The sequence below is a fragment of the Theropithecus gelada genome, chromosome 3 (genome assembly GCF_003255815.1).
Source record: "Theropithecus gelada isolate Dixy chromosome 3, Tgel_1.0, whole genome shotgun sequence".
NCBI classification, from domain to species: domain Eukaryota; kingdom Metazoa; phylum Chordata; class Mammalia; order Primates; family Cercopithecidae; genus Theropithecus; species Theropithecus gelada.
The window spans coordinates 75729269-75749327 of record NC_037670.1 but is presented as its reverse complement, the minus strand read 5'-3'; the positions used below and the strand labels follow the sequence as shown (position 1 = coordinate 75749327).

General features: G+C 44.1%; 1 protein-coding gene across 4 annotated transcripts in view; it reads right to left on the bottom strand.

Annotated features, from left to right (window-relative positions):
- Positions 1–20059, bottom strand: part of ELMO1 (engulfment and cell motility 1) — a 584323-nt gene that overhangs the window by 336494 nt on the left and 227770 nt on the right. For all 4 annotated transcript variants that reach the window (XM_025378540.1, XM_025378539.1, XM_025378538.1 and 1 more), the window contains 2 exons: positions 19339–19461; positions 17405–17536 (listed from right to left, as the gene is read on the bottom strand). In XM_025378540.1, the coding sequence (XP_025234325.1) occupies positions 17405–17536; positions 19339–19461 (255 nt within the window). The remainder of the gene's footprint in view (positions 1–17404; positions 17537–19338; positions 19462–20059) is intronic.

The following is a 20059-nucleotide window of genomic DNA, read 5'->3' as shown; positions in this document are numbered from 1 at the left end:
GCATGAAGGCGGGAGTCCTAGGCGTCACACACTCGAGGTATGTCCTGGCCACTTTATTCTCTGTTCTATAGTTTCCCAGATCCCCTTTCATTAAATTAGGCTAACAAAACACTTGCCAGGTTTCTGTAAATCTCCAGCAAATGTTAACTTGTGCTAGCTATTTTTATTTCCATTGGTCTTCTAGCTATCTCCAGCTGAAAGTCCTGACAGTAATTCAAATGTCCTTTATCCTAAATGGAACAAGCCAGCCCCTTCCCAAAGCTGCGTCTCCTATCGGCAGAAAGAGCACCCCAGCTTCCTGGCCACACAAGCTGTGCAACATTCCCCACATCCAATCTGTTATCAAGCCCTGTACTCCACACCTTTTCTTTCACATTTGTTTTTTCCCTTTCTATTCACCTTCTATTTCTAGTTTCGGCCAATATCACCTCCAGCCTCTTCCACCTTCCTGCCATCTTTTTACTACCACCAAAGTGAAATCCTCAGCTTTAACTGCATTATTTCCTAATTACAAATTATCAAATATCATCCAAACACCACAGCACATAATATTTTATGGCCCAGCCTCAAAGGAGTAGAAATTGAAGGAAATTTCACATTCTTCCACTTTCCACTCCTTGTTGATCACCCACGCTCCTCCTCCTCCACAGCTCACTCATGTCCAAATGCTCCCTATTCTTTAAGATTCATCTTCACTGTCCTCTCCACTGTAAAATCTCATGGAGTCCTCAAACAAATTCTCCTTATCCCTTTTTGGAATTTCAGAAACACTTTATAGTCTATTTGTATGATTCTCATAGTATATATCAACTTCTACCTATAAGTCAACGTGTGTCTCCCTTCTTGAATGGTAGAATCCTTAACTGATCATCCATTCATTCATTCAACACACACTTACCATATGCTTATCCAGTGGGAGGAACTGTGCTGGGTGCAAGAGATGCAAAGGTGTGCTAAGTAGACAAGGTCCTATCCGCTCTGGTGGGACGTCAGGTTAGTAAGGAAGTACAAACTATGTGCTGAAACAGGGGTAGGACCTGGACTGGGAGAGCTCCCAGCAGGCTCCCCCTGTCTAGTCTAAGAATGCAACATACTCAGTTCTTAACTGAGAATTGTAGAGGAGAGGGGATGAGAGTGCCAGGAGAGAGAACAGCACACGAAGTCCAGAGTGACAGGGAGTTCACTCAACAATCAGTTCCATGAAGGCCTTGGCTTCTGCCTGATTCATCTTTGTGACTACAGTCCGCACACTGCCTTAAATATCATAAATGCTCATAAGTGTTGGTTGTACCAACAAATGAATCAACACATTAGTCTCTTATTTTTAGTCTAAACTCCAACATGACCCTGTTCCATGGCATGATCCGTTACTATCAAGGTGCCCTACATGTGACCGATGGGATGCCATCCTTCAGTGAGCCACTCAGATAGACGGAGGAAATCCACAGGCCCCTGTCCCACGCCTTGGATGCCTGTTTGGATGCCCAGCCTCGCCCAGCTGGCTGGAGGCGGGGCTCCCTGCAGTGAGCAGCAGTTGCAGGAATCTGTGATGCTTCCCCAAAGTGAGGAAGAACTGGGCCTCCTCCCACAGCTTTCCTATCTGCAAAAGCTGGCATGGCTCATCTCCTAACAGACATGGTCCCAGACGGACCATCTCCAGCAGATGCCCCTGAACTGTAAAAGCTATATGGCAGAGGCCTCCCTCTTCCTGGTCCCCATTTTCCAGCCCTTTCCCTTTGCCCTGATGCTCATAAGTGACACGGAAGGCTGCAGTGGAAATGCGGGAGAACCCTTCCGAGAAACATAAGCAAAAGCTTTAGTATATGACATCGCGGATAAATATATAAAAGGGCTGGGGGGACGGAGAGAACCAAATTCAAAACTGCTAACTTCAGGCTCCATCCATGAACGACAGAAGGCAAAAAATGCAGGCCGATTTCTGCATTATCATGAAACAGGAAGATGAGCACTCAGGACCTCAGCCATCAAAACACTTGCTTTTCCTCACTGCTTTGCGCTGGCTATGCAGCAAGGTCATCAACAAATGAACAACAGGAAAGCAGGCAAAGGCTCAATAAGCCAAGAATGGAGACAAGGCCTCCTGGATTTACCTGAATTGAATGTAAAGAGAGACTGAGACCTTGTAGCCAACACGTTCCCTTTTCCTTAAATAGCAAGACAGCACAGCCTCGAGGCTGAGGTGGGGGAGGACTGGCATCAGGGTGAATGGGGCCAAACGCTGGCCCTGCCACTTGCTTGCTGTGAGCATTTGGGAAGGATTTACAGCATCCCTGGAAAACTGGAAGCATGATTTCGCTTTCAACCCCCAGATAGAAACGTGGTCTTGCTCCTGCTGGGTTTAGCTTGAGATCCAGGAAGGACAATGCTCTGCGCATGTTCCCTTAAGAAGCAGCAAGCGGATGGCCGGTGTGTGGTCTTCATTAGTGGGAATACCACGCTAAGTCTAGAAAGGCCACAGTGAGACAAGCATTTGGTGGCCTTCTCAAGGACTCCAAGGGAGTGGAGGGTGTCCCTGGCACGGGAAGCTAGAAAGAAAGCTTCACTGAGATCTGCTACTTTCGTCTGTGTCACTGCCTTGCTCCCGTGAGTGTCTGCACCTGTGACTAAACAACTTGAAAACAAAAATTAAGTCTGCATATGTCTCCTTGTCCTGCTCAAACACTGTAGCTATTGTGGGCAGGTTTCAAATCTTCTGAAGCTGTAAGCCTCTTTTTCTTCATCTCTAAAATAGACATAATAATCCTCGTGTCTTGTGTCTTGTGGAGACAGAATGAGATACCGCATATGGGAACTTTCTGGCACAGGTCCCAAAGAGTCCCCTAGATGCTACTGCTGCTGGGTGTGGCTGCTGCAGCTATTTTCTGCAGTTATTTACTGGGATAAGACCAGTGGAAACCCTAGCAGGCCACCTAAAAATGATAAGATTCTCAGCAGTCTAGCCAGTTTGGTAATGTAAACATTTAAAGAGGAGGGACAGGAATAACAAGAAAGCAAAGGGTTAATAAATACCCCTTACCCTTTTAACCATGTTGTCCCAAGCACCATCTGGGGAGTGTGCACCACTTCTCATTGGAAAGTTTGTAGGTTTGCAGAGTTCATGGAAGATTCTTCCTGCTCCTCTTTCTCTCGTCTTCAGAATGAACAAGTACAAGAAGTGTGCAGAGATGCCCGCACAGGGCCAGTTCTTATGTAACCATGTGATTCTCAAATTGGTTCTTGTCCCTTCCCATTGGAAAGGTTTTGACAGTCTTCCTACACATACAAAATGCCATCCCCAGAATTAGAATCCCACGCCATGAAGCCGGCTCCCAGCATAAAAATTACTTCCTGGCAGACGTGAAACAGACATGTCCGAGTCTGGACATCGTGCTCACATCTCCTCTCCCGAGGTCACATCGCACTGAATTCAGAGGTAGGAAGGACACTGTGACAAAGTCACCACTTGGAAAAACACAAAACAAAATAAAAAGTATCACAACAGCACACTATCTCAGGAGAAAGGATAAACATAGAAGGCATGCTAGCTTCGCGTGGAGCTGTTCGATGGCCATCAAAAGCAGGGTCAATGGGAAGCAGGTAACTGGATCATGGGACTCTTAACTGGTCATTCCTTCCCTCTCTTGCCTGTACCCCAGAATAACCAGCGTGATTCTCAGGGGTGCTTTGATATGATCCTACTAGAGGCAAAGTCACGAGTACAGGCACCTACAGAAAATCATTGGAGGAAGAGGTGCTGGATGCCTATAACTACCCATCCCAGGTACCAGGACCCCATCACCACTCAGCCCCGCCAGATTCTGGTGGTCCTCTGTCCTAGCAGTGCTTAGCCTAGGTCCAAGGCACTCTCCAAAGTGTATCATGGATAGAAAAGTGTTTCCTGTCGTGGACAGTCACATTGATTCAATGTATATTGTGGTTTTGAGCCTTACCTGCTTTTGAAAATCTGCACAACAGCAGGCACCATAAAGACATCCTCGGCCATGTGCCTACATGCTAATTCCCGAGTAGCAAAAATGCAGAGCAAAAAATCCACCTCTTCCTTCACTAAAGAGGCTCTCTGAGGGGTATAAAACTCCTGCACTGCTAAGCACTCTTATGAAAATTCTCTAGAATTCGTGGACTTTGGGATATGCCACTCCTCAGGATTAACTGTTTTTGAAGCCACGTTGAAGAATGAACCCAGTCATCTGGGGTGTAAATGCATTCTGCAGACTCATTTCCACCATCAGATCCAAATGACAATCATCAATTGTAAAAAACTTACTAAAACTGGCTCCATGCCAAGGCTTCTCAGAACTTAACATCAATTAACTCATTAATGTCCATAACAAGCCTGGGTGGGAGATACTACTAGATCCAACTTACTAATGAGGCAAGGAAGGTTAGGTAAATTGTCCAAGGTCACACAGCTAATGAGCAATGAAGCTGGGATGCAAAACCAGGCAGTCTGGCACCAAAGGCTGCACTCATAAAAGCTGTTTTATTAGCCTCACACAGAATTGACTTGCTTATATATCACGAGACCCTGATGTTTCCTTGCCCTTGGTTCCCTGTGTGTCACCCTTGCACCTGCTGGATGGTGCTCTTTTGCTCTAATGCCCCATGTGCAAAGAAAGGATGCCAAGGAAGTTTGCACGATACACCAGAGACGAAGGACTGACACTGTTTAATATGTTGCCTCTCCTTCTGCCACAGCCAGGGTATAGAGTTATTGGAGATTTTGAGCTACAAGGGGGAAGGAGGAAGATTCTGGCTGGAAAAGCATTCTTCTGAACCTGCTGAACTTAGTCCCCACTAAGTCCTCCACCTCATGAACACATCAGAGCTGCTCTTTATCGAAGCGCCATCAGCCTGCGGAGTTTCTCACACACATGCCTTTGATAGGCGCGCCCCCTAGTGGCCAGAGAACAGATTCAACCCTAACCGCCCACAAATGTCCTTCCTAAGGCACAGCAATGCGTGCTAAATAGGAAAGGAGTTTGCAAAACAGGAGTGGAAGAAACCTGTCTCTTCACCTGGTGTTCAATAACCATCCCTGAGAAATTGTGTCTGGAGTTAAAGTTAATTACCGTAAAAAGTAAGAACAACGAAGGTCAAGTATTATCGTAGCAATGAATCATAGGTCATCTGTTTTTAAAAGTTTTCCCTTAAAACACTTCCTTTAAAAATATGAAAACAGGCTGAACATGGTGGCTCACAACTGTAATCCCAGCATTTTGGGAGGCTGAGGTGGGATGATCACTTGAGCCCTGGAAGGTGGAGGTTGCAGTGAGCCATGATGACGCCACTGCACTCCAGCCTGGGCAAAAGAACAAGACCCTGTCTCCAAACCAAACCAAACCACACCACACCACACCCCACCCCACCCCACCCCACCCCACACCACACACCACACACACCACACCACACACACCACACCACATCAAACCAAAGTTTTAAAAGTCCAATTATTCATGCATCCCCTTTTCAGATGGAGTCCACAGGTCACGGGTGCTTCTGAAATTAGACTATTCCCAGCAATCAGTACTCCTCCCTGCTCCCTCCCCATGCCGGGGTAGGAAGAAGGGAGTAACACATCACATACAAAAGTCACCAAACAGATGGAAATAGTGGCAACAGCACATGCCCTGCAGCAAGAGCAAAACGTGGGCCGACTCTTCACCCGAGACAGTGACAGAGAGCTTGTGTTACGACTGCCCCCAGGGGTCCCACTGCACCAGTTCGGATGTCCTTTCTCAATGCAGCGGATGGCAAAGGTGGGTCACAGAAGAAAGATCTGCAGGTATTCTAAGAGGGACTTCTCGGTCTCTCTGCACCCCTAGGAGGTATGATGATGCTACACTGAAGTGGAAATGGCCCCATGAGACCTTGAGTTATCTGAGAAGAGCCCATTGTGCAGAGGCCCTGCCCCGTGACTTAATGTGCTTGGTTCGCTTGGTTCAATGACAGGAAATAAATCTCATCTTCTTCGGTTTTTCAAGAGTTTTCCAAAGCTAACTTTTTCTTTCCTACATGTGCAGCTACAACTTGTTTTTCATCCCCCCACAGACAGACAGGGTCTCACTCTGTTGCCCAGGCTGGAATTCAGTGATGCAATCATAGCGTGCTGCAGCCTTGACCTTCTGGGCTCAACGGATCCTCCTGCCTCAGCCTCCCAAGCAGCTGGGACTACAGACACGTGCCACCATGCCAAGCTAATTTAAAAAACTTTTTTGTTTTGTAGAGACAGAGTCTCACTTAATTGCCCAGGCTGGTCTTGAACTCCTGGCCTCAAGTGATCCTCCCTCCTCTGCCTCCCAAACTGCTGGAATTATAGGAGTGAGCGACTGCACCCAACTAGCAGCTACAACTTTAAGACAACTATGGTCTCTGCATATAAAATTAAACATGAAGACAGTGCATGCCATTCTCTCTGTCATTTGACCAAAAGCATCCAAGAAACACAGCACAGAGGCAACCCTGAACATGTATGGGCAGGGTGCTGGCAATCCTCTCTTCCCCTGTAATGAATGAGCCACTGAAAAGGATGCCCACCTGCCAATCAATGAAGTGTGCAATGAAACTCCCTGACAGTTTTTGCCTGACCCATCGGCCGCCCACTTTGGCTTCTCTTCCCTTTTAAAATTCTCCTTTATGGCCAGGCACCATGGCTCACACCTGTAATCCCAGCACCTTGGGAGGCCAAGGCAGGTGGGTCGCTTGAGCTCAAGAGTTTGAGACCAGCCTGGGCAACATGGTGAAGTGCTGTCTCTACCAAAAATACAAAAAAATAGCTGGGCCTTGTGGTAAGCGCCTGTGGTCCCAGCTACTCAGGAGGCTGAGGTGGGAGGACAGCTGGAGCCGAGGAGGCAGAGGTGGAAGTGAGCCGAGATCGCACCACTGCACTCCAGCCTGGGTAACAAAGTGAGACCCTGTCTCAATTAAAAAAAAATGCAAATAAAAATAAATTCCCCTTAATATTTGTAGGAGCGAGGAAGGAAAAGTTAGAGATGAAAAGAATGCTCAAGAGGCTCGAACGCTCCCCACCATTAAAACAGAAATCTCAACAGTACCTCTAAACATACAGCTCCAGAGGTGGCTACTGTTTAAAAAATTGAAAAATGATTCTAAAAGATTCTATTTACCTGAGAACCACATGTCAAGAGTCAGATCAAACTTCCCCACACAGCTTTGCATAACTCCCCACCAATGCTGGTTCACTTTAACTCCCTTTACTATCCTGCCCTCTTCATGTTATTACTGTCACATATTTTAATTATGTGACAGTACTTTCAACCCCCAAATACCTTATTATTGTTTTTACAGCCAATATTCAAAGAGATTTTCCATTTCCAGTGCATTCTTTCCTGTACTTCCATGTTAAAGCAGAAAGCAAAAATTACTTGTACAGGTTGCCTGCCCTACTTAAAATACTTTCATGGTAGAATAAGGAAAAATAACTGGGAATGAGAGTTGGGAGACTCGGGTACTGGGAAAAAGCCCATCTGCCATGAACATCAGGCAAATCCCATTTAATATGGAGGCCAGTTGCACATCCAAGAATGCTTCTAGCTCCTGCTGGGCCCTGATGAAAGCTTTAGAGCCCTCTAAGGAGACTCCGAGAACCTGAGAACCCCTGTCTTGGCCTTTAAACTTTAAGCAACTTCAAACCCTTCAGGCTTATAAGCAGGGTTGCAATGTAACAGAAATGTCCCAGCAGCTGGTCAGCCAGAGTTCAGCCGGCTGGCTGAGAGTCAATGGCTGTGTATTTGCGCCACCTGGTGGCTATTTCTGCTCTGGTTCACTAAAGGAATTTCCTGGCTTGTTGAGGTCAGGGATGCCTCAGAAGTTATTACGACTGGGGTCTGCAGCATTTCAGATAGGAAAAAGAGAGTCTCTGATCTGATCCAAGTGTCAAGGAGGCAGAGAGTATAAGATATGGTCCCTGAGGAACACGCACATCTGCGTGAGTTCATGCAGCCCGAACTATCCCGGGTAATCCCTTTACCCATGTCCCCCAAGGATCCCTCAGGGGAAAGAGGCTGACTGGGGCTGGTGGACTGGCTAGGACTGGCAGAGCTTCGCTGCAGAGCACCCTGGGACCTCCTGCATTCTATATAGCTATAACCATACAGGATTTCAGGAAATGTGTGTTTTTAAATATACTGTCCTTTTACTTCGAGGTTTATGGGTTATATCTAAAATGTATTTGAAAGCAAAGTGCTTGTTTCAGAATACTATCCCGGTTATTAATATGGGATATAGGGAAAAGTGATTCGATTGACAAAAACCTGCATTATCTTGTGCTTTCCAGAGATGCCCTGTTGCAAAAAGAGAATACCACAAAAATTAAGAGAATGTCAAAATTTAATTTCTTCTATTCCCACAAATGTATTCTAGATTCTTACCAATACTGTCCTTGTACTCCAAGAGACTGCCCCACATTCTTAGTGATGAAAGCCTATGGTAAAATCACATTGGGATCAGTGCTGAAATACAACGCAAGTCCACTGTAGACTGGGTTCTCTTCATCTAGAATGATTTTTCTGAGAATTCACCAGGTTTCAGGGATGCAGTATTTTGGTATAGCAGGCCTTTTAAGGCAGTTTCTGGCTTTAAAATAAATGAATTGAATCACAGTAAGTTATAATACTTTCCCTGTGAATTCCAACATGGTACTGAGTAGTACTGAATGATTTGCAGAAATTATTTAACTTTTCCTTCTTACTATAATTTATACTTCCCTCAGGTGGCCATTTTTCCCCATCAGAGAGAGAATATTGGGGCCAGGCCGTAGTGCAGAAAAAAATGAGTCGCCTCTTTTTCAGGGTTTGTGGGTCAAATTGGTCCCAATGGCTTAGGATGCATTTCAAGGGTGATGCCTGAGTGTTTCCCATCTGAAAGACAAAATCGCCCGCGTTTTGGTTTGCTTTGTTTCTCCCCCTGCCCAAGAACCCTCAACAGTCCCTGGACCCTGCTGATGGGAATAGCTGCACTCACCCATGCAGCCGCAGAAACACCCCCTGCCCAACAACCCGCAATGGTCCCTGGACCCTGCTGACTGGAACAGTTGCGCTCACCAACGCAGCAGCAGAAACACTAGTTCTCCTCCCAGACCACAAGGAGGACCAACAAAAGTCGGATTTAGTGGCCCTTACCAACACATTCTCAAAAACCTGCACCCTTGCCTGTCCTCCTAGACCACAGAGAGGACTGAGAAAAATCGGATTTAGTGGCCCTTACCAACGCATTCTCGAAAACCTGTTAAAGTCCTAAGCATTCCTCTGTTAGTATTGGGACCTTACCCATGTCCTATAAAGATGTTATGCCCCCAAAATGAAGTGGACAGCCATACCCTGAGGGAGGCAAGGGCTCTCCAGAGTCGGAAGAGTGATGCCTTTTGTCCTCACTTATATGAATAGGAAGGATACAATTTCTGAGGCTCCCCATATCGTAGCTTCAGGAATAGCTTCTGTTAGGCCTGCTTGTCTGAGGAGGGATCCTAAAATTCCAGATAGCCCCCTCTACAACGGGTATTTGTGCAAAAATTATGTCCTTCTGACTGGTGAGCCTGGGTGCCTAAAGAAGGTAACAGAGTCCTGGAGTTTCTACTAGAAATCATTCTTATACAAGAAAGTAGAAAAGCACCAGAGACAGTGGTTTTTTAGATGCGGGACTAGCCTCGGAGAAGAGAGGTGACAGGAAGTTTGTCTGGCAGGCGTTAGGACCCAGGGGGCAAGGGTCAGGATAGATAGGATAGATGGGTGAGTCTCCTTTGGGCGACATGCCTTTTAGAGTTCTGCTCACCGCCCCAGGATCAACCAACTTGCTGTCGGGATCCTGAAGCTGCATGGCTTTCCTCTCTGTCCACCCTTGGCTCAGCCCAGAAGCACAGGAGAAGCAGGAGTTGGTTCCAGCCAAACCAACACTCCCAACTCCGAAGAGTCAGGGGTTGCTAGAGAATCCTTTCCCAGAAAGCCTGACAGCTGTGTCTTTAGTCCAGTGGCCAGGTTAGTCACTTTTAACTGGAAAACAGGTGCCCGGTATTTAGCCCCCGAATTCGAAGGAAAAACAGGACAGAACAGCAAGTGAAAGGGGTCCGATGGTACTCACCGCTTGGCAATATGCAATAGTCTCACCACTTGGCGATAGGTGATGGTCCCATCTGGGTCACCAAAATGTGTCCAGAATTGCTGGGATCTTGGTCTCACTGACTTCAAGAATGAAGCCACTGCTTGGCAACAGATGATGGTCCCTCCGTGGTCGCCAAAATGTGTCCAGAATTGGTGGGTTCTTGGTCTTACTGACTTCAAGAATGAAGCCACAGACCCTCACGGTGAGTGTTATAGTTCTTAAAGATGGCGTGTCCGGAGTTTATTCCTTCTAATGTTTGGATGTGTCCAGAATTTCTTCCTTCTGGTGGGTTCGTGGTCTCGCTTATTTCAGGAGTGAAGCTGCAGACCTTGGCGGTGAGTGTTACAGTTGATAAAGGCAGCACGTCCGGAGTTGTTCGTTTCTCTCAGTGGGTTCATGGTCTTGCTGACTTCAGGGGTGAAGCTGCAGACCTTGGCAGTGAGAGTTACAGCTCATAAAGGCGGCGCGGACCCAAAGAGTGAGCAGCAGTAAGATTTATTGCAAAGAGCGAAAGAACAAAGCTTCCATAGCATGGAAGGGGGCCCGAGCTGGTTGCCACTTCTGGCTCAGGTGGCCTGCTTTTATTCCTTTATTTGGCCGCACTCACATCATGCCGATTGATCCACTTTACAGAGAGCAGATTGGTCCATTTTACAGAATGCTGATTGGTCCGTTTTACAGAGTGCTGATTGGTGCATTTACAAACCTTTAGCTAGACACAGAGTGCTGACTGCTGCACTTACAATCCTTTAGCTAGACAGAAAAGTTCTCCAAGTCCCCTACCCAATTAGCTAGACACAGAGCGCCGACTGGTGCATTTACAAACCTTTAGCTAGACACAGAGTGCTTATTGGTGCGTTTACAATCCTTTAGCTAGACACAGAGTTCTCACCCGACCCAGAAGCCCAGCTGGCTTCACCTCTCATTACCATTTAAGAGCAGACTTTCTCCTCCCCACTTATCACAGACGGGGGGCCTCTGGGATTCTCCTCTCCATAGTTTACTTCTGCCCAAAAGCTCCCTGGGGACTTCCCAGTATAGTAGACTCTTCTTATTTGCAGTATTTGTGTCCTAGAATATTGCTGCAAGTAAGTTAACTACTGAACCATTGCTCCTAGGAACAATATAGAATTGTTTCTGCGAGCCTTTGACCATAACGTTTTTGCCAACCAGTGAATATATAACCTTGTTTTATGTGTGTTTCTGTTTAAAGACACCCTATTTAGTATACGTTGTTGATTCATTAACATTGAATGCTCAGCCAACAGTTCTAGACTGCCTCAACAAAGCTTAACAAACACGTATATTTTTGTATTTTTTCTGCGTGACACATCACAGCCTTCTTACACTTCGAAACACTAAAACAGCACTTCAGCACTACATTTAAGGGCCATGTGAAACTGAAATTACCATCAGAAAGCAGGAAGCACAAAAGTGAGAAAAACGTGGCCTAGACAGACTGGGAAAGGGACACCTGTTTGAAGCATGAGAGCTGAAACAGGAAGGCAGGGCGGTGGCTTGTTGTCTTGTTCGACTTCAGCTGTAACATCTGAGTTGGGCAACTCAAACTTTTTGGCCACTATGCATTTGTCCAAGAATGATCTAAAAAAGCACTTTGAATATTGATTTGGGCGTTACAAATAAATTTTAGCAAATAGGCAAATTTGCAAATATGGAATCCATGAATAATGTGGACTGATTGTATATAGCAAAGCCCTTTGAATTTAAAATTCTTCTATAACTCTTCCCTCACTCCTAAAGCCAACTCTACTTCTGTCTCTGTTTGCAACATAAACGCTGGCCATAATAAATGACCTGCAGTTTCCCAAGCACCCAGTGTTCTTTCGCCTTTAACTGTTACTTTCACCACGCATTTCACATTACCCTCCTGGGACAACCTACAACTCTCACATTCTGCCATCACAATCCATCATGGTGTCAGAGCACTGGGTGCCGTTCCAATATTAATAGCAATCATAACATGGTAATAGCAGCATCTAGATTCACAGACTATGTAGCAGGAACTGCTCTGAACAACTTACAAGTATCTACTAATTTAATCTACACAACACACGTATTGATAGAGAAAATTATTACCCCTCATTTTAAAGAATAAAAAAGAGACATGAAAACGTCAAGTACCTTGCCCAAGTCACTCAGCCTGTGAGTGGAAGAGTCAGAAATCGATGTCAGCAACCCAAACCTACAGCCCAAGCTTAATCACAAGGTTACTCTCACAATGACTATTGACACCTAGTAGCATTGAGACAAAGATGCTTCCCTTCCTTAGTATTAGGATGGAGACAGAGATAGAGAAAGAAAAATATAAATATGCAGTTCATTTAATTCCCTGCCATCTCTACTTGGTGAAAAACTGTATTAAGATGACACCAACCCCTGCATATGTAATTTTGTATAATTATACTTGTGTAACTACAGGTAATTATTTTCTATCACCCAAGAAGGCAGAAAATCCTCTTAAAATTTTGAACATGAACCTTAATTCTGAAATAATGTTTTTACCGTTACCCATAACCTCTTCCACCTTCACATTTTAGTCATTTTTCCCTCCAGGATGATCCTGAAATATTATGAAAAATTTTTGTAAAATGTTTCATGTTAAAATACATTATATCGTTTAGAAACAATTTTTTTTTTTTTTTTAAAAAAAAACAGCTTATGTTCTCCCCAGTCAATATAAAGGAAAGGAAAACAAAGTAGCTAGGAAAAAAAAAAAAAAAAGCCTTGTCTGATTTTAATATCTGCTTTGATTCAGAAGGGATCAGAAAGATGAACTACAGACATCTCCTTTTTCATGCTCGTCCACTAGACTGAACAAGGAAAAATTCACAAATAGGCTACAAATTGGAAATCAAACCAGAGACAAACTCCGAAAGGGCTCTAGCCATGAACACAACACTTTGCAGAGTGTGAAAGCCATGGTGCACAGGTCTTAGTGGCTACAATCAAGAGGGACAAGTTTGTAGATAGCATTTCCCCTGTTCTCAAAATAAAGTCATCCTAGAGGTGAGGGTCTGCCTTCCATTACTCTCAGGAATCCATGTGCCCTTTCTTAGAAGTTCCACTAAGAATAGCATTATCCCGGAGGGGCACAATGGCTCATACCTGTAATCCCAGCACTTTGGGAGTCCAAAGTGGGTGGTTCACTTGAGATCAGAAGTTTGAGTGCAGCCTGGCCAACATGGCGAAACCCCGTCTCTACTAAAAATACAAAAATTAGCTGGGCATGGTGGCACACTCCAGTCCCAGGTATTCAGGATGTTGAGGCAGGAGAATCACTTGAACCTGGGAGGTGGAGGTTACAGAGAGCAGAGGCTGTGCCACTGCACTCCAGCCTGGGTGACAGAGCGAGTCTCTGTCTCAGAAAAAAAGAACAGCATTATCGTAGACAACTCTGTCTCTTCCCACCAAGGGACCTACAAAGGCTTGTCCATTTTGAAACCAGAGAAATCAGTAACAGAGATCTTAGAAGATGGCTGGGGTAGTGCCTCATGCTTGTAATCCTAGCACTTTGAGAGGCCGAGATGGGCAGATCACCTGAGGTGAGGAGTTTGAGACCAGCCTGACCAACATGGTGAAACCCATCTCTACTAAAAATAAAAAAAATCAGCTGGGCGTGGTGGTGGGCGCCTGACAAGAGTAAAACTCTACCTAAAAAACAAAAAACAAAAAGCAAAACAAGCTCTCAGAAAGAAGACGAAGCACCTTTTCTGTGTTATGACTAACCTTACAAGCCACTCAGCCACCTAGATTGTGACTTTAGAATTAGTTTATCAGAAAAATCTGCTCCACCGGGATGTTGTGCTGAGAAGGAATGTGACACCCATCTGCCTCCTCAAAGGTGTTGTGGTTTATTATCCTCTAATAAATTGTTCTTCTTGCCTTGTTGGAACAATGGCCCCTTTTAACTTGGAAAACTTAAAAGACTGCAGATGATTTCTATGATGTGTTCTCTCCAAAAGGAAGAAAGGGAAGTAGCACTGGCTGAGTGCACCTCGGTTCCAGCTGCTGTGCTAGTCGTGGGCAGACGGTCCTGTGGGGCCCTCCCATAACCTCAAAATGGAAAAGACGCTGCCCAGTTTCACAGCTGAGAAAACCCATGCCCAAACAGGTTAAATGACTGGACCACTGGCCCATGGCTCAAAAGCAGGAAAGCTAAAATTAAATCTAGGCCCAGTGAACTCCAAAACCTTGTCATGTGATGCTTCCTGGGCATTGCCTACTTGGGAGCAGAAAAATGAGAAATAGCAGTCTTCATCTTATGAACTTTTCTTCAAAGTGATCCAAAAGATGATCCCAACCTCCAATTAATCCTTAAAGTTCAGTAAGGAGTTTAACAGGCAAGATGACTCCTCTTTGGGAAGTACAGAGAGAATTCTGCACGGGACTGCTTACAGCATCTAGAGATTTTGCAGCCAGACCCTGGTATCAGCAGCTAGCTTTCAGCGTTTTCCCAAGACCGTCTCTAGGTGGTGCCATGACCATGCGGTTCTGTTTACTGAGGCCTGTCTATTTCTGGCTGACTGGGTACTTAAAGTGAAAATATCTGCTTGTCAAAAGTTGTTGGATCATTTCCAGCATTCAAAATCATTACTAAATAGTCGTTCCAACTTCTCAACTCTCTGAGGCAAGACTGTGGCCTGGGAGAAGTTGCAGGGGAAGAACTAAAATCAAAAACTAAAAAAGAACCATGGAAAAAGAAAGACAACCAACACTCTCTTATGATTATTCTCTGTGCAGGGTCTTTGCTTTTTCTAGGATGACTTTTCAAGTCCTCATAAGTGCTAAAGGTCTTAACACCACCTCCAATTAACATTGTTAAAATAAAAAATTAAAAAAATTAAAAAACTATTATTCTGTACTCATGAAGCAGAACACTCCCCAGACAGGGAAAACGAAGACAGAGATACACCAAGACTAAGCTGTACGAGGAATTAACAAGAATGTTTAGACAGATGGAGCTACATTGAGAAAATTTACTCTGATTTTGGCTCATGGAATACCCTGGTCACCTCACGTAAGAACAGGGCCTGAAAATAAAAACGAGATGCTTCATAGCACACACTCCCATTCCAGATACCCCTCACAGGGACCCAGATTCTACAGTAATCCTATTTCCTCCATGTGGTCATCCCACAACCTCCCTCTCTCCTCAGTCCCTCCATACTGTGCATTCTGGGATCCAACTACCCCCGAGGAAAACCACTACTGGGACGGAAACACATGCATCCCCGGGACAGCACATGGAAAGAATTCAGGTTTTGGACTTTCAACATAGCTCAGAAGAAATCCAGGCACTGGCAGGAGGAAGATGATAAAATTGCAGTCACAGGAGCACCTTAGAACCAGGCTCTCCTTCAGGAGAGGAATCAATTAAGAGTATTTTCCAAATGTACATGCCCTGATTCTTCCTTGGTAATTTTGATATGACTTGAGGGTAAGAGAGATTGTGCGATTTCGCAAAGCTTCCCAAGTGACCTCGATATGTCTTGCTTACTACATAAAAGTAAAACTTGGAAGGAATCGAGGGTGAGGCAGAAAGTGAGTCCCATCCACCTTCTCTGGACCATCGCTCTGGCAGAGTGGCTCTGCCAGCAAGGTCACTGCCACCCTGGAGCTTTTGGTCATACACACACAAGTACAGGAAACTCACCCGCTCCACCAGTCATGACACTTTTTGCTAAAAATTTTAAAAACTTATTCAACTAAAAGATAAAGTGGAATGCCAAGGTCGAAATATAAAATATGATGATATAAAAATAATTTCAGAATACCTCTGTAAGGCAAGCTGCAAAGCTGAATATTCAGTAAGTATTCTTATTTAAAATGTCATATTAAAACTAACACTAGAAAAACAATAACTTGTTAAGAGTGTTAGTTTTTTAGGTTTTTAGGCATTTTTAGTTTAAGAGACACTACTGGAGAGTTAAAGAAATGATCAGTCTGACCCACTGCTGGTTAAAATGGGCATGACTTTCTGTGTTTGGAAAGCAATTTGACAGTATCAAGAGCCTTGAAAACATCTTATACAAAGTACAGTTCCACAAATTTATCCTAGTAATGTGAGCATGGGTGTGCATACATTCTGGGCTGTAAGATATTAATTATAGACTTATGGTAATTTCAAAACATTGAATCATTTAGTAAAAGGCCTTAGTTAAATACAATGCATTACATCTAAATAATGAAAAACAAATCAATAATGAAACACAGTACATGTTAAGTAATATGAAAACATTTTCAAAGAATATTCCCATGAAAGACAAGGCTTCTCAAATAACACATAAAGCACGATACCATTTGTCAAATTACATATAAATATTAATAGTGTGTATATATACAGATATACACATTGTGTGTATATACGTATATTTGGGTGTGTCTGTGGATATGTACATGCACAAATACATATATATAAAACATATACACTATATATACACACACACACACACACACACATATATATAGCACATATATTTTTTTTCCAAAGAAAGAGTATTTGAAACTATAAAATAAGGCCTGGTGATTTCTAATCACCGAAGCCAAAATCTCAGTAATGCCATTTATGATGGGGATTAAAATGGAAATCCAATTTTACACCTGCAGAATTTGATATTAGCTTAAGGTCACTCAGAGACTTCATGGGGATAAAATCAAGAACATAATGCAAATAGAAATAAAAACAATGGATTATATTCGGGACAAGCTGTGTTCTGATTTGCAAACTGAAAAAAAAAATCTAGGAGACAACCTATTAAAATTCATAGCAAGAGAGGCCTTTTAAGCAAACATAAATTGTGTTAATGTCATCATGATTAAATTTCAGGAGACTTTCAATTTGACTTTGATATAAAATTGATGTATGTAAGTAATCCACTCACTAACCCAATAATAAGATCCATCCCACAGCTGCCATCATTCATTTAAGTCAAACACAAATCTTAAGCGTCTTGTGAAGTAGATTTAATGAAGTCGAGATGCATCCCGGCCGAACTACTCTTGGTTACACTTAATCAGAACTGAATAAACAAACTCAGTATTAGTCACACTTGTGCAAGTTATTCCATTTCACTGAAGCCAGAAGAGATTTTCATGTGATCCTGCTTAAACCAGCTAAACATCTGGAAATGTGGAAACTATTCTGTAAAGCGCAAGAGGACCACACGCTCGGAAGAGACATCAGTTATGTGGCTGAGGTCAGGCCCGGGGAGGCTGGAGGGAGAGCGCATACTGGAGATAGCTTACTTACAATGAAGCCAAGTTTCTTATAATCTCGCGTGTACATGGACTTGCGTTTCTCCATGCTGCCACTGCTGTTATTAGGTTCAGACTCGGCATCAAAAGCAATTCTTCGAAGTTCAAATATGATGTCCCTCTGAGCCTGAAGGAAACAGGGAGTAGAAAGAAAAGGGAGGGGAAAAAGCTGCTTTCATTGTGTGACATTACATATACTCCCTCTTTCCCTGGGGTCTAAATGAATCACTGCATTCAGGCAAAAGAAAAACAGATAAAAGAGAACCAATGTTCTAAGTTACAGCTTTGCAGACCGCTGTCAGTCTCCCTGCTGGTCAGGCCTAGCTGTATTCCACAGTGGTCCTCTTAGCCAAGTAGTCATCTGGAGCACGAATATTGATGGTCCAGTGCAGTCTTAACTGAGAGGCCCAGATATGATGGAAGGGTCGTGATTGGAGAAAGCTAAGCTAGAGAAACTGGGAATACTGTACAGTTGGGAACAAAGTAAGAGGTACCCAAAGTGCCTCACCCCACTAAGTTACTTCATGGAAATAAACACAGGACAAAAAAGAAAGAAAGGGTCAAAGGTGCAAACAACCCAAGTGTCCATCCAAGGGTAAATGGATGAACAAAATGTGGCATGGACATCCAATGGGATACTATCCAGCCTTTGAAAGATGGCATTCCCAATAGATGCTACAATATGGATGAGCTTTGAAGATACTACGCTGAGTGAAATAAACCAGACACAGGAATACGCATATTGTCCGATTCCAATTATATGAGGTCTCTGGAGTAGTCAAATTCATAGACAGAAGGTAGAATGGTGGTTACCAGGGGCTAAGAGGACAGGGGAATGGGGAAATAGTGTTTAATGGGTACAGAGTTTCAGTTCTGCAAGATGAAAAGAGTTCTGGAGATGGATGGTGGTGATAATTTCATAACAATGTGAATGTACTTAATGCCACTAAACTGTACACTTAAGAATGGTTAAAATAGTAAACTTTATGTTATACATATCCCACCACTATAAAATAAACATATAAATACATTTTTAAAAGGGTTTCCAAGCAAAGAGGGTCACTCAATATTAAGATGCATTGCTCTCTGTCACTAGAAGTGGTAAGATGACAGTCTCCTCTCCCTGGGATGACCACACCTTGCCAAAAACGTGGGGCACATTCACGGCCTCTCAAAGCCTCTCCATCATTCTTAACTGCATGGCCTTGCTCCATGAATGAAGTGCCGCGGTGGCTACACACTTCACATACGCAGTTCACATCTGCAACAGATCAGGCCCTCACGTGCCAATAATGAGTGTTTTCCTTTCCAAAGCTGCAGCACTGTTTAAGCTGAAAATGTGCTACGGCAGGGCTCACAGCTGTTTCCTCTCACTCTACCCTCACACAGCAAAAGTCCCCAAAGGCTTCTGAATGGAGATATAACCTTTCATGCACAACAAGAGACCTAGCAGAGAGCTACAGCCAACAGCCAACCAACAGAAATGCTGGCCCAGAAATCAGGTTTAATCTGGGACCCTACTCTTGGCACTGATCTCTAGAGGATGGAAATTGCTGCCTCAACCCTGTAGAATCAATGCCACATAGAGTCACCAAGAGGCCCTAGTTGTCTGGGAACTTGACTCGAAAGCTACTACCATTAAACGTACTTGGGCCCAGGGGTAAGGTCTGTGGTCACGTGACATCAAACTTTCTTATTCAATAAAGGCAGAACATGCATGTTTGGAGCCTAATGGAAGAATGCATTGGGTATATTTTCTGATCCTGGATTCACCTAATTTTGAAGCCATGCCCCTATGTTCTGAGATGATAATAAAACGACATCATCTCAAACTGTGAAACTCCCTAGTTGCAGGGTACCTCAAAAAAAGACTTTTAATGACACTTTCTGTCCGTCCTATGCTTTAACTGCTGTCCAGTGAGCACTCACCTGGTCCTGGGGGTCCATTTTGGTCATCATCCTGTCTTCCAGGAGGTTAAAGGTGAGCACTTGCAGAACATACAGCTGATGCGCCATCTCATTGTTGATGGCCCGCTGGGCTCGGATGACATGCTAGGGAGATGGTTCACAAATGAAATTTTTTAAAAAAGAAAGAAAAGGAAACAACAAGAATTAACCCTCAAGTAGGCTCTCACAGTCTTCATTGGGAGGCACAAGGAATGGAGAAGGTAGACGCGGGCACAGGGAATTTCAGAGCTTTCCTTTACATTTCAGAGCCCAGGAAGGTTCCTGATCTTCAGGTCAGAGTACAGGAAAAAACCTACTGTAGGCAGGCGTGAGTGGAAGGGGAAAAGCGCTGGAAAAGGACTGGTGACGGCAGCCATATAAGTCAAGAGAAGATGTGCTTGAAATGGGGGTGTCTCCAAGACAACTGTGGATTTCTCCAATGGAAGCATCTGTCACATACAGCAGAAAAACCCATGGTGCATACCCATAGGAAGCAATCTTGCCATTATCTTACCCTAGGACTGTCTGACAGGTAAGCCCACTTCAAAACAGGGAAAAGTTTCACAAGGAACACACAAAAGCAAAATACCCATCAAGTCTTAATCCACTGTGGGAGCTACATAAGGATGTCTACCATCAAAAGCAGACAGCAAAAGCTCATGAATTACTTTACTCATGAAAGATAAAATGACTCTTCCCCATA